The 15,927-nt window shown below is 32.9% G+C and overlaps 1 protein-coding gene across 5 annotated transcripts in view; it reads left to right on the top strand.

Annotated features, from left to right (window-relative positions):
* The window catches only part of LOC113514391 (C-terminal-binding protein), a 109,071-nt gene that overhangs the window by 74,807 nt on the left and 18,337 nt on the right, over positions 1–15,927 (top strand). For 4 of the 5 annotated variants that reach the window (XM_026898473.3, XM_026898469.3, XM_026898471.3 and 1 more), the window contains 3 exons: positions 8,179–8,442; positions 12,860–12,922; positions 14,430–14,557. In XM_026898473.3, coding sequence (XP_026754274.1) covers positions 14,475–14,557 — 83 coding nt within the window. In that variant the 5' untranslated portion in view covers positions 8,179–8,442; positions 12,860–12,922; positions 14,430–14,474. The remainder of the gene's footprint in view (positions 1–8,178; positions 8,443–12,859; positions 12,923–14,429; positions 14,558–15,927) is intronic. The other variant, XM_026898472.3, reaches the window with a different exon arrangement.

Below are 15,927 nucleotides of genomic sequence, written 5' to 3'. Positions count from 1 at the left end.
TAATAATCCATAGACCGCCTTGTAGTATGTCTATATTAATAATATGTTACGATCAATATACCAATTAAGCGGGATCCCCACTAGTGCCGGTCTCGGTTCGCGGTCGTTCTTGTAAAATATTACGTAAGAAACAATGTGTGTATTCATACTGCAGTCCAGTTCCGTTTCGATCAATGTCGAACTATTTGTACTGACCATACCATTACATACTGCAAATACATTGGAGATGCGGCCTTATCGATCTCTTGGTTACCAATTTTATATATATACTTATTGTCGATAAGTAAGACGTTAATTAATTACAATATGCAAGTAACGTTTGGGAACGTTATCTAAGCAATTTATAGCGTTGCCCGTAGCCCAAGATTACTAATGCAATCCATACAAGCTCGGAGGGATTGGATGTCAGTCAAAGATTATCGGTCGCCCGTAAATTACCCTGCGTGCGGCGCCTTTTCCGACGACTCCACTGGGAGGCTTCACGCTTCACTAAATATTCAGCGAATATAATCGCCATCTTGGGCGGACATTCAACTGAAACGATCGGCGATCCCGCTTTGTGGTACTTCGATTGACTTACGGAGGAATTGTGTCAATATTGCTATTGTCATTTCAATGTATCTATAATCGAATGCTTTATGGCGCATGGTTAATAGTGTAAGAGAAAAAAGTAGGACAAAAACACATCTCCGTTGCAAAGGGTACGTACTAGACAACAATTACAGACACATTTTATAATGACTGAGAGACGGAGATGTGTTATTCTTAAAGCTTTATTAAAATCCTTGTTATTACCTGTTACATAACTGGTTTAATCTTAATATTTGCTGACTTACTCTGTAACGATAGCTAATACTCACTTCAAGCCACTGTCAAAGTTCAGTTCAACATATAAAGTTTCTTCGGGAAGGTTTACTTCCTTCAGAAATTCTATTCCTTTCAATATAGGAGCATGGCTTTTGAATTCTGGAAACTGACATAGTCGTTATGTATTTTCAATCGACTTCAAAAAGGAGGACCTCAATTCGGTTGTATTTTTTATGTTTATTGCTTTATAACTCTGTCAATTATAAATACTTTTAAAAAATTCTTTTTTTTTTTAACCAAAATATACATAAAGATTGGTCCCATAGGACATTTTGGCAGAATCGGCTCAGTAGTTTAGTTTTTAAATTAAAATAATTGGGGTCGCCACAATTACAGTTTTTTTTTTTTTGTGGAAAACAATCATAATGATTCGATTTCAATCTATTTAACGGATAGGTACGTGTTTTACGAATATTTTCCTAAAGTTGTGAATCAGGTGTGTCAAAAAGTTTAGACAGGCGATGTCAGAAACTTTGGATACAAATCGCGTGAGATTTTCTTGTCGTGTTACAAGCATTAATACAATGATCATTCAATTCAGGAAAAAAACATTTCATGTAAACGATATTTTCTATTCACATTAACCTACTTGTTGTCAATATCTGTTATTTTTTTCAATTGCACTTAATAAATAAGACCTCAATTCTGTTATCGATCATGTTGCCGTGACAAATGCACGAAAAGACAAGTATTTGATTATTTTTGTTGGTGATGATGAATTATTTAATACATTATTATGTATAGAACGTCTTTCTAATCAAGTTGTTTAGATTTTACACGAAGCATAAAAACTGGTGGTGTATATGCATGCCTATTAGTAGAAAAAAATATTGGAAATAGGATAAATAGGGTTTCGACGTGTCTCTTTAAGTTTGTAGTAGATATAAATCAATCTTCGTTATCAAATATATACTTATTTACAGATACAAAGTATCAAAATAAACTCGTAATACCTATGAACATACTTTTCAAACAAAATGTGTTTCCAATTTATTAAGGTTTACATTTGGCGTATCGCATGTGTTACGTTTCAAAGGCGACCACAGTTACCCGATATTATAGAATCGATACAGTCCGAGTTTTCACCAACTATACATCTTTGTCCAGTACTAGTAAAAGGTCTCTCCCATTTCTCAAAGTCTGCAATTAAAGTTACACGTGAGTCAACATTGAAAGGGAGGCAGTCATTTGATACGATGCGGTCGCACTGTACTATGTCTCTTGCGGTGAAGGGCCTAACGAACGGATTACTGGTATTGATTGGATTCGTTCCAAATAGTTCTAAAGGCGGTGGCAGATTAGCTTTCGGATTTATCGTTTTGAGATATCATTAAGAATAATGTTCGGTAGACACTGGAAACATAAATCTCGGAAATTGCTTTCTAAGGTATATTTCAATGTTAAATACTACTGATATATCAAATGTAACTTTTTTAATCATGCATGTGGAATGTATATAAATAATGGATGTTTTTTATCTGTCGACGAGTTTTGTCGGATTTAAAATGAATAGGCTAAATAAGTACCCGTATCATTTTGTAGCAGAGATAGCTTTGTCTGTTTAGTAGAACAATTTCTGTTTGATCTCCTGAGTTATTTGTACTTGCATTGACAACATTTTCTTTGTATATGAATATCGATCGTTTATTATGATGTATTTTACAGGATAAATCTTCTGTAATTGGGGGAGAAGGGATTGTTAGTACGGAGATTAACTGTCAGATCGACGCCTTCACACCACTCTGTTCCCTCTGGAAGCCATCGCGATTAATTTATATAAATTCTTCACTATGGGCCAATCGGTCTGATTCATCTTCAGCTATTATCTCTCACTGGTACTCCGCACATATATGCTGAAGCACAGGCGGAGTTACCATTTCACTATCATTTCATAAAAAACTGTAATTTAGAAATAACAAAAAATCCTATTTTATAAAACCATATTGACACCATAACACTGAGAGTAGCTACAGATGAAATGTTTACCACGAAAATTCCTGGTAATTACGTGATAGGCATGAAATAAGAAAGTGTTTTTGGGATTTCCCACGAGAAAATGAAAACGGGTTTGACGTGAGCAAACAAAAGAAAATTCCGTTTCTTTATGTCTATATATTTTCTAAGAAAGTGAATTATTGCTAGCCATAATTTCAATAATACGATCAAAAAATATATACTTTGTATATATCAAATTACAATTCCATAACTAATTCTAGTTTCTGTGTATGTTCATTACACAATAATAATATAAAGTTCTTACCATTCCGAAAAACGTCAAACCTCGCACTGCCGTCGCTTTCTAAAACCTCAGCAATCGATAGTTCAATGACCCGCATGATATCGATTTATTACTTTCGTATAACCCATTTCAAACGATAGTCGATAAGAAAACGTTAATTAAACTGATTGCGGATGGATTGCATATCTGTCTGTTCTCTTCGGAAGTTGGAGTTTTAGTAGTGTTACCAATGTTGCTTTCAATTTGGGACATTTATTTATTTATTGACTATTATATTTAAAAAAAAATATGGCGCAAGATGGATTTAATGCTATTATGTAGGTAACAAACACCACTTCCAGTCAACATTTAGATTAAAATGCAAATATATAAAGACAAGATGCTCGCTGTTTTATATCAATTTGTGTCGCTTTTCTGTTGCGCTATATTTTGCCGGCAAATTAAGTTATCAATGCTTTTTGAAATAGATGCCTCTCGCAATTGTACAAGGGAAGAATAAAAGCCCCTTAAAGGTTTGCTTTTAGACAAAGAACCATTTTTGAATGTTACACACATTGCTGAATTAAGTGTGCAAGTAACAATGTATAGGTTCGGTTAAATTTATAAAAAGCAGTAAACAATTGTATTAATACCGAATATTGAATTATTTTAACTAAAAGCTTGTTTGTTAATAAATGTTAATTACTGGTACTCGTTTATGTACGTAGATAATACACAAGTTTATGATTGTTACAATTTGGATATTACGAAATTGTGTACGTCCTGTATGGATTTGAATATGTGGCAACACTAGCCGGCGGAATACGGACTCCGCATTCTCTAAAGTAGTTTGTGAGGGCGGAATACCGATCGTGGAATTGGGGGATGTGTATACGTGAGTCGCTTTGTAATAGCCACCATCAACTTGATTAATAGAGTTTCATTGCATACGCGTTTAAAACTGCTCTTAGAAATTATTTTTAGTTCGGTGGGAAATTATGTTACATAAAATGTAAAGTACACTATTCTGTAGTGTTTTTATATTGTTTTGCATTACCTATTGTCTGTTATTTGTAGTGTATGCCCATGGTGACATTTTTTTCTGTAAACGTTTAATTGCTTTATTATTACGCACACACTTGTTGAAGAGTCTGAATGACTTTTAAGTACTTTACTCTTAATTGAAATAAAATGCAACATCCGGAAATAAAGTCGTCGTTTGACTGAACTCCTTTATTATAGTCGACACTTTTAGAATTAATTTTGAACTTAATAAGTAGTATTTTGATGTACTTATAGAATGTATAATTATAATCGTATGTAATCTACATTTTATTTTTAGAACGAAAACTGTCTCTTCTGCGTATCACGAATATATTGAAATAGGAGGAACTGAAAGTTATTCCTTTTATAATAATCAACTAATAAAATTTAATTTATTTACCTGTTTGCTAATTATATTAAAAAATATTTATTATTTTTAATTGGTACAATTTATTGCACAAAATTATTTATTCACTTATTTACACATTAGTGTAAGTAAATAAATAATAATTTTACACACCTACTTCAAGAGCTGTTCACTAATACCTCTATATAAAGCCATTATTGTTCTTTTGGTATTGTTGATTCGATGGCACATCAAGTCAGAACGTTCAGAGGATGAAACGTTATTTTTATTTTTAATGGGGCATACAGACGTCTATTGTTAATTATCGCGATCGTTTAGAAACATTTATCTTTTAATTGCACCAAAAGTTTTTACAGTTGTATTAACAATCTGTTGAATTGCATTATCTTGACGGCTTATAACTGCCGCATTCTATACAAACGGATCTAGGGCTGATGCTAAAGTCTTTTTTTATTAGTTGTAAATTTTTTTTATTATTTTTTCGATAAATACAACCCTTGAATTTGTTATTGCACTGTTTGTCGCAATATTTGATTTATATGTTTAGCACTATATGATCTTAACGAATGTTAAGTAATTGTACATGATAATTGTCTATCGAGTACTTCTAGATAAGGGGCAAATTAATCTATCCGTAGATACGTTTTTGCTACCTCATGCAGGATATGTATAGATTTGTTTGTTACTTGTCTAAGGAGACTAGAGTTTTATACGCAACATAATATTCCGTATATAGTATCCGATACGTTGTTGTTATGAAATTGACATTATGGTTACTCTTATAGCATTTCTCTAAAGGTTATATCTTTGTCAGTCATTTTTACCATTTTTCATTAACAATATTATTAAACGAATGGTTACTTTGTCTACTCAAATTTTCATATAGAAAGAAAACAGTGGTGCCATCTGTGCAGTGTTTTACGCCGTGTTTCCAATTCTTGAAGTGGTCTGGAGTCGTAATATTTATTGCTTGCTCTTTAGGAGAATTTATTGTTACGGCACAGTAAATAATGTTGTTATTTGTTTGTGATGGAATGTCTCTGAGCACTATTTGTCATGAATATTGTTTATATGTAATTTGTCAGACACGACAATATCGAATTTGTTACAATCAAAATTATAAATTAGTCTTCATATACTTTTAACTCTATAAATTAGGGTCTTGTCAAGCTTAAGGAAACCTATCGAGACCCTGTAAACAGTGCTAAACAAGAGCTTTAGACAAGCGGCAAGCGTATCTATCGATGGAATAACGCTAATGAGTTTATGACACAAAAAGAGAGCAACATTCCGTATCTCATTCTATCTCATGGACTCGATAGTAATGACGATTCCACCAATGAATTCGCTTCCCACTTGTCTAAAAGGTCAGGTTCTCCTAACTGTTTTTAAGAAGGAAAATACTGTTTTTTTTTTAGTGTTAAAAGTGGTTTGGATCGGTTAAGGCTTTTTGAATGAATCACAATATTCATTAAATTAACAGTTGTCTTCCAGATGTTTAACGACAAAATAATTTATCAATTCGCATCTATTACAAATCAAATATTACATTAATAACGGTTAAGCATTGTGACACGCGTTAATTAACAAAAAAGCTATAATTAAAAAAAAAAAAAAGCCTAGAGACCAATTGTGAAATTTTTTTGTAGCGGCAACCCTCAGCTCTCGTCTGTCGGATGCAATCAATGGCCCTTTCAATTAAAAGTTTGCTTGTGGGCACTGCAGCGTCGTCCCACAATGGACGGTTGGTACTTTTTACCGTTTCCACTTTCTATCTAAAGTTTTTGTTCTACTCTATTTTATACTTTTTATTCTAGCAGTGTCCCGGTAATCTTGAAACCGCTGACTTTGTACGAAGAGATTGTAATCAGAACTATCCAACCCCAAAGTCTAATTATTTTTAAACTTATGTCAAGTTTAACTGTTTAATAAAATTACATTAACATAACGTGAAATTATTGGTCGATTACAGTTCCACCTGTTGCTAGATGTAAAATGTAATGACTTATTAAATTGTCAGTATTGAATGAATCATATTGGCCATTATTTAACGGGTTTATAAAAGCTGATTAAGATCCTATTATTGCCCTCGGATCGTCCCTCGATTAAATAGAAATTGTTTATTGTTACGCTGCTTGCCTGGGTGGTAAGGAATTCTAAATATTTTATTTAAATTAGGTAATGGAGTATGAATATAATACTCATAAAACATTTAAAATTCTTACGATGTCATAAGATGTGATTAAAGAAAATACTTGCTATTTACAATCGTATTCATTATTTTATTCCAAAACTAAATCGATCCTATCAATTTATTTACGCAAAGTAATACGTCTGCCACTGTGCCACAGGCGTTGTCTTAGATTGGTATAAATTCAATGTTGCGATAATAAATAAAAGTATAATACTGCAATACATTATTCCTTGAAATGACATGCATGCAAAAGATGGAGTGCACTAGCACGTGCAGTTTCGTTCCAAATGCAAATGGCATTGTCGTACTTCGTTTAGCTTTTAGGAATCCAAGATGGAAATGGGATCTATTTAGTTTAATGTTGTTATTTGTTTTGTCAAATCTAAATAGCTAGCTAATAACAGTTTTGAAAGTAGAATACTCATACCTAAAGATTTATAAATAATTTCTATAAGGATAATTAAACTTTATAGTAAAATTAACTAAAACAATGAACTGAGGTTTTATTGCAACCTACTTTTTCACGGACCAGCGCGACGAATCATTTCTTTCAGTTTGTACTTGATTTCCTCTTTTGTAGGTCAAGTATTTATTTTAACATTTCGCGACTGTTCAATCACCAATTAGTGAATGTTATAAATCAAAATATGTGAATGTATGATTTGATTTTATTCTATGGAATTTTATATGGAATTCAAAAGTAAGGAGTAGATAAGACATGTTCGCATCTGCAAACACACAGACGTGGTATTTTAGAATGTAAATTCTCACACTAAAGGCCATATGTTTGTTCTGTTGTCATCGCGTCGACCATCGCTCGCCCATAAGTTTGTGTATTAAGGAAACAATGCAGGTAACGTAGGCAATAAAATGACACTGTTGCCCGCCAGGTTTTATGGATCGTAAAGTATTATGTTGGTACTGCCGCCGTTTCGGTGCGGCTTACAATGTTGACGCCTCCTTCAGACTCTAAACGGTATCTGTGTAATTGTGCACCCGTCTGAGTCTACATTCGCGTCCATTTTCTCGTAGTAGTCCATTGTTTTATAGTTTCAATCTTTTAAATATCTCATAAAAACTCGTCTAAAAAAGTAAAACCTCTTTACATTTTTCAGCGACTTTCAGGAAAACCTTTTCATTTATCTTTTGATATGCAGGTTACGCGATATTTATTAATTCTGATAGTGATAAATTAAACTCTTTTTGCAATCCATGGAGTTTACTTCATATTAATTGTTACGATGGGTGCAGCTGTTTACGTTCGAATTGCTAATTCTACTAGAAATAAAATACAAAAAAAAAACAAGTAAACCGCGACTTTATCCGCATGACTGAGGTTAAAAGTAGCATATGCCTTTTTTATCCCATACTTGTTAAGGTGACACCAAACATAATTTTTGCAAATATAAGTAGATTAATAAAAGATTTGGAAGTAATGATTTTGTGTTAATTATGAAATGTCTAACCATATCTTTTGTTTTGTTCCAGGTGTGACACCGTGCAGTGAGTGCAGTGTTACCGGACGGCGTCGCCGGTTGGTTGTTTCAGTGCAGTGCTAGTGCTGTGACGTGCGGTTATCGGTGGTGGTGTGTCAGTCAGTGGCAGTGTGTGCGTGTTGCGTGTGCGTTGCGTCCGAAGCGGCGCGGGTGCGGGTGCGGGCGCGGACGCGGACGCGGGCGCGCGAGTCACATCAATGCCGGTGTGCCGATGGATCGGTGATTGCGGCCTGACTACGTCACAACAGCAGCGTTGGTGAGTGAGCAGCCGACCTAGACCTTTTATTTTTAAACTCGCACTGTTATTGTATGTTATAGATGTACGCACGTACGTGTTGGTATTACACGTACGTATCTATGGGTGCGATAGTTGATTGTTTTAAGTTTTATGACTTGATATCTACTAAAGTAGGATTGTAACTGTTGCTATGTAGGTATAAGCGTGGAAAATTAGATATACCTAACAATAGTTTATTGAGAACTCAGGTACTTGGAATATTGACAAACAGTAATGTGTTTGTGGAAATGATATGTTCTTTACGGGGTGGCAGAGAAAATCTAATATCGCGTAAGTCTTCTTTTCTTACACATATCTTTTTTTATATCTACTTTCATGGTTCAGACATACATATACGTTGGTTGACTCTTTGAAGTTAGGACTTTACTTTCAAACATCACACGATTTTTGTGATCATAATAGGTCGAGCCTAGGCTAGGTTTACCTAATACCTCTTATTCCATTCAGAATAATAATCGTGAGCACATTCTTGATATATAATGCAAAAAATTAAATACAATTTAAACATTATTATTTATGTTGACAATGAATGTGATATCTAGAAACAAACAATATATACACAGTAATTGAGGGTTACTATCTCTTATCGAAAAACGTATCTTATCAAGATTAAATGGCGCATTGTTTTTGTCTCGCTTCGCGTGCCAAGCGCCGACCCTCCCACTCGAACTGTCACCGCTTGATCGATTGAATAGTTCGACCAGTAATTGGTCCACTGCTAGTGTAAAACTTTTTTTGTATGGCTTGGAATGACATACCAACAGGCAATCTATCTTATAGAAAGTGGTGACCATTGCTTTAACGGAATACACTGTGATGAATGCTACCAACCGTTCATGCGTTACGATTCCTGAGATCTGTGGTCTTATGTTTCAATCAGTTTTCAGGAATTTCACTACCATATATTCATCATTTAAATTTAAACTCATTGTTCTGTGTTCGTACGCACAAAACAAATGTTTTGAAGTAAATACACGAATGAGACGGAGGTGTCCACATAGACGACTCTATAAATTACCCTTTGATCATTATTTGGCTAAAAGAAATATAAAAGGTATAATTGATCTATGTAGGTACTTTTTTTGTAATTGTCTTTATATATGTTAATGAATTTATGTACAGATACTATGTTTCGTTTCCACATATTCTATTCAGAGCTTGGTTAGAATATGTTTTTCACACGGAATAGTTCAAATTGTCGTTCTACTTTGGCCCTCTCATACATAATATACTGTGTTAGTACAAAAAGTTAAACTTGCGATATGTTTCATGTTTAAATACCTTACTATAAAGGCGTGTATAGTAAACTATAACATAAATGTCTAAATAAAGTATATTATAAAAATAAAAGGTTTTAAGTAATATTATAAGAAATCTATAAATATTAACACATAACATTACAAATAAATATTACACTAACTTTCTTTAATCACTTTAATAGATTTTTTGAGTACTGTTTTATTAGATAGTGTTTTAAATTATTGTTATGCTAAGATTGATGTTTTTTAATATCTTTGTACATATTTTTAAAATTCATTCAGTAGTTCTAAAAATAAATCCTTAACTTCTTAAACTTTTATCACCTGCAAAAGGTTAGGCCAGCTACAGATTAAAGTATTATTAATTTTATCATACTTGCATCGTAAGTATGACGTAGATTATGAAATGAATATAATAAAAATAATAAGATTAACTTGTATAATCGATGTATACATTAAAGATATGAACGCACTTAGGCACAGAAAGGTTATATTGTATATTTATGTATATTCTTCAACTACAGTTGTTTTTGCAGCTGATGCTACAATACTCGTATTATCCTATTGTATCATCCTGCTACGAATGCAGCTTTAGTTCTTATCCGAGAAGTCTCTACTTAAGTTGTTTCATAAAAGAACATTTCTGTTTTCTCTTCTGTCTTTAAGCATTGTTAAATTATGGGTGCTTTTATAATTTACTCCACGTTACGTCCGTATCGTGCCATAGCATAGTACGATATAGGATAATCATAAGATAAATCATAGAATTTTACCAAAACATAGATCCTAGAAAGGCGTTAATATATTTTCGTATGGTATGTTTTTTTTTGCAACTGGGTGTCGCATCGCCGTTGATTTGGATATTCTAAGTACGCCGACGATATCGTATGTTACAATTTGTAAATTATGTTTATTATTGTAAATTACGTGTCCAATAGTAATAATAGTCCTATAGTCAATAATATATTTTTTATCCATGTTTTTGCCGTGAAATTTTTGCTATTTGAAAGTTGGGATATAAGCAGTTAAATTACAGGGTATGTAGGCATGACACTATAAGCCTGGATGACAAGAGATTGTTAGTAATGATTCTACAAATACCCATTGCTAGCAATATACCAATATGTCAGGTCGACCTCCACATGGCTCCTTCTGGAAGCCGCTGAGAGAATTGACCTGCTTTTTTATCCTTGCCTATTATTCCTCGCGGGTGTCTCGCCAGCGTATACGATTAGCGCAAGTGGAATTTTTTTTTACCTATTAAATAAACCACCATAGTCCTAAAGAATGACAACCCATAAGAGATGTATGAGATCATTACAGCACATTCAGTATATCCATGGTGCTATTCGTGTTTATAGGTGACGGTTACTGCTTCTCGTCAGACGGCCCGTCAGCAGTTTGTTTGACATTCTAAGTCACAAAAAATAATATACGAAGATGCCTGTCTCATTTTGGCGCCAGTCGTTATTATTTTAGGGATAAAGAGTAACGCATAAAGAGTATAATTGGAACCAAATTAAAGTTTCAAATCTCCATCATTCGTACTCGATGTCGATTTTTTAATATCTATTATGAAACCCAACTACTTACGATTTTTACACAGCCACCTTACGGCAATTATTGTGCCATCACTTTCACAAAATACATGTATTTCTAAATTTAAAATATTGTTTCTATATACTTGATTGTCCTATTGATTTTATGTAATGCGTGTTATTTTTTTCCTTTCTAAATCGGAATTTCTGTTTCTATAGACATTATTTTAATAGGCCCCGTGAGAATACATCTGCGTGGCAAGCAACTCTTTATATGTATAATAATTTAGGACTAAATCTTTTTTGCTTAAAATCATTGAATCTTGCAGCTTTTAAAAAGCATAAATAACTGAACTTACAAGTCTACAAGTTATTATTAGTCTGGTGAGGTTCACCGATTGGAAAAATTTATTGTACGTTGGTTTCTTGGGTCAAGCCGACTGTCCCCTGTGATAATTTTTGTTTACATTTATACTATAATATCAATAAACTTTTACATACATCATAATTAGGTTAATAGACGTGTGTAAAAAAAATCTTTACTGACTTACTGACATATAAATAATAAAAATAAACCTTCTAGTTAAACTGATTGAACCGGACTTTATTACGATGCTTAGATTAAGAACGTTATATCTTAATAATTTAAAATTGCGTTCTTAAAAAAAAACTTAAATTAGGTAGTTATTTTAATATAAAAACTAAATTACGGAATCAACTTTGATAAAATTTCTATGCGACCAATTTAAAAGTATATCCTTTCAAATAAATAAATATATATACAAAGTATAAAGGATTTTAGACCGTCCTCATTTTCTTGAATCGTTTGAAAAGGCCTTTGCCACTCAAGATATTTTTATCCATCCCGCAAGAAATTGAGTGGTTAAGTAGTTGAAGTAGTTCAAAGCTATACTAGTGCTATTATAATGTTTAATTCTAATAATTTTACTACTCAATATTGGTGGATATTCGCAGAAATAAAAGTATTTGCTAAAATTAGTACATTGTTATTATTATTTTTGTAATAAAGATAACTTTATTAGGAGCAAATGTAATGTTATCGTCGTGTTGGCCAACTTAATAAATCAGTATATGTATATTATAGTACTATGTATATTATAGTACTATGTATATTATAGTACTATATATATATTTTTATGCAATTCTAAATTACATACAAGTTGACAACCTACCTGATGGGAAGTGGTAATTGGGCCTACAGGCAAGTACAATATTATGGGCTTCATAGAATACACTGCTGTGCGCCTATGGTACCTCTCATTCACTGTCGTATATAATGGACAGAATGATGTCAAAAGTAATAACATCCTTTTAAACGAGCCTTCTATCAGTTAAACTAAACGGCTATTTGGCTGGGAGAACGACAAAAAATTTTTAACTTCCATTATACTAACACGGCGCGTCAAGCAGTGAAGTTACTATAAAAGTCGATATTTTTTGTCGTTTCTCCTTGAAAAGGCTTGTTAATTTCGTCCAAGACTCATAAAATACTAATGTTAATGTAATCTGAACTGAATAATAAATAATGATGATTCAAAGGTTATGTTTTTGCCCCAGGTAAAGTATGCGCCACACCACCGCCCAGACTGAGCCGACATCGACACTAATGACATTACAATTGTGAGTAAACGATGCTCCTCTATATTTATAAGACTTTGTTCCATATAAGACTTTCACAGTGGTAATATCAGTATGAAACCAACACGGGAGTAAATTGCAGAATTATCAAAATTGGTACATAATTAAAGAAAATATTAAGTAACAAAAAAAAATACAGTCTAATTCAGAACTATATTTTTATCACTTGTGACAAATATAGATAGTTATAGTTGTAAAACTTAGCTGGGTGGTTCCATTTAAATTTACAATAATTATAAAGCAAGAATTTTAAACATTCTATTTGTATATCATATTATGTAGAAGACTTTACGTATTATGATTCTATAAATATAACGATATCTGATTTCCTACGTGTTGATTGATCAGGATAAATAATACCTTCTCCACCGTCAATTACTACATGTATATCGAAATTTCATAACGATTACTCGAACCGTTAAGACACCATGAGTAACAAAACTAAATAATAACTCGATTTTACATTTATAATATTATAACGGGTTCCGCGGACATGCCATCTGAATTAGTATTTAGAATCCTGTGTTCTAAAATACACTATGTATTAAATTTCATTAAAATGCGTATTAAAGTGTGATTATGTACCAAACATCCAAATGTTTACATTTTTAATAGAATAATACTGAAATAAACAATACGTTTTGATGTCCTTTTTATTAGTAAAGATGTCATTTATCATGTTGGTCGATAATCCACATCTATTAATATGTAGTCAGTTATACATTCATTGACATATATGCCTATCAGTAGTATACAACGGGTTCAACACCCGTGAACTGAACTTCAATCCCACTAACTACTATCGCGCTGATTGGATATCATATCTAGTGCATAATTCCGTTTATTCGGTTCTATATGTTATGTATATCTTCCGTATGTCTATGTGTGAGTAAATTAACGTACTGGTATTGTAAGATCTATTAATCAATTTGTTATAATATTTAAATTTTATAAAATGTTTGTATTTCCATGTTAAGCCCCTTACTACGTATGTACGTACGTACTATGTACATACTATTCTGTTTTTGTTTTTGGTTTTTTTTTTTTTTTAATCTTTTGTACATGTATCGTTTTTTATCTTTTTGCACTTTGCTTTTGTATCTTTTGCTGTTTGTGTGCTGTAAGTGATGCAAATAAATTATCTATCTATCTATCTATCTACTATGTATGTACTACGTACATACTCCGTAACGACAGAAGGAATCTAGTGAAAGAAGGTTTTTTTATTGACTTCTTTCTCAGGACGTTTGATGATATTAGTTTTAATCTCATAAACTTACACAAACAGACAGAAATTTATTCATATAAGCATCAACTGTTAGGCGTATTTTCTTGATCTTTCTTGAGCACTTCTCTTATGTTTGATTTAAAATTTGTTTAAAATATTGCTATTCAACAATTACCGAATTGAGAACATCTTTCTTTTGAAGTCATTTGAAAATAGATTTTATTTGGACTATATTATAAGATTTCTGTTGTATTGTTGCAGGTGACGCGCTGCGGAGCGGTGATTAAAGCGGCTCTGCCGCTTTAAATGGACAAACGCAAGATGCTGCCAAAGAGAGCGCGTATGGATAGCATGCGGGGTCCCATTGCAAATGGACCCCTGCAATCAAGGTGGGCATTTTATTGTTTATTTATTAATAAGTTCAGTGTACACCGCAGTCTTATTGACAAAACCAACTGTTTTGGCATTACCGTTATTGTAAAGAACCACCTCGTCACGTATTTCTGGTTTTGAAGCAATAAATCAGTGCATTGTAGAGTATTTGTTTGAAGAATAAAAGTATCAGCGTAATTTTTGAAACAAGGTACGTTTAAAACCTTTTAATTTTTAGCAATGATCATGGCATAGTTATGTACGCCATTATGCCGTTCATATCTACAGGCGACGGTTAACTCAACCGTAATTATTTGAATAGTATTTCTTTTACGTTCCTATTAGTATGAAATAAGTGAGATACTCCGCGCCTGGTCAACGGTCTGTTATTCAAGGCCGCTGAATGAATTCTCATAAATAATAATGACTATGACCTATGCTTAAAACATTAATGTTCTTCGTGTTGTTATCCGGATGCTATTTTATAACATGAATTGATTAGATTATAATTTTATGAATAATGTAATACTGATAAATTTAGACCTTTTAAATATTTATGATAAATTATTACGATATTAAACGCATTCTATCGTTCGAATATTAGTTTCATAAATTTTGTCTACGTCCAATCATAGTTGACTACTGCTAGTTGAAAGTTTTCTATCTGTACTTAGCCTGCGAACGTTTTAACAAGTAACATAATAATATCTATTCGGTCCCAGTAATTCATATTCTATTCGGCGAGAAGGCGGCGAGTTAACACAGCGACGTCCGACATCTATTGGGTTCACTCCACTTATTCTTTTCTCGCGTTAATCCTATTTGGTTTCCATCAAAACTTGCCCGAAGGGGTTGTCAGCCACCCCACGGCGGCCTCTTTGTTTGCCACCAAATCTGTTTTCGTCTGCCCCTGGAAAGTTTGGAATTTCTGAAAACTCCTTCTCCGTTCGGAATTACTTTCTCGTTTCACTGCCGAAACTTTCCATGGCAATAATAATAATTCTGCTCCGCTATGACGAAAGTTTAAATTATTAGTTTAATCGTACTGGCGTGTTTTAATTATACGGCGAGCCGGGCTGGGCCGGTTAGGGGCATGTCCCGTGATTAGTTTACACGGTCGTCACGAGTCCGGGACTGCTGTTTGATTTAATTTAATTGTCAATTTGTATATGTTGTCTAGTTATAAATTGGACGTAAAATATTTGGATCGTCTCGTCTGATAAATAGTTGAAGGGCATCCGTTTATTGCCCTAAGGTATATCGTATACATATATAATATACATAAATAATAGTGAATATTTAATTTTGTTCGTAAAAAATATAATGAAATATTTGTATGGATGACAAATTTATTTATTTTTCTGTGACGAAAGCTTACATTCGTTAT

Source organism: Galleria mellonella, unplaced genomic scaffold (assembly GCF_026898425.1).
Source record: "Galleria mellonella isolate WM207_F2 unplaced genomic scaffold, CSIRO_AGI_GalMel_v1 utg35, whole genome shotgun sequence".
Lineage (NCBI taxonomy): Eukaryota > Metazoa > Arthropoda > Insecta > Lepidoptera > Pyralidae > Galleria > Galleria mellonella.
This window is presented reverse-complemented; position numbering and strand designations above follow the sequence as displayed.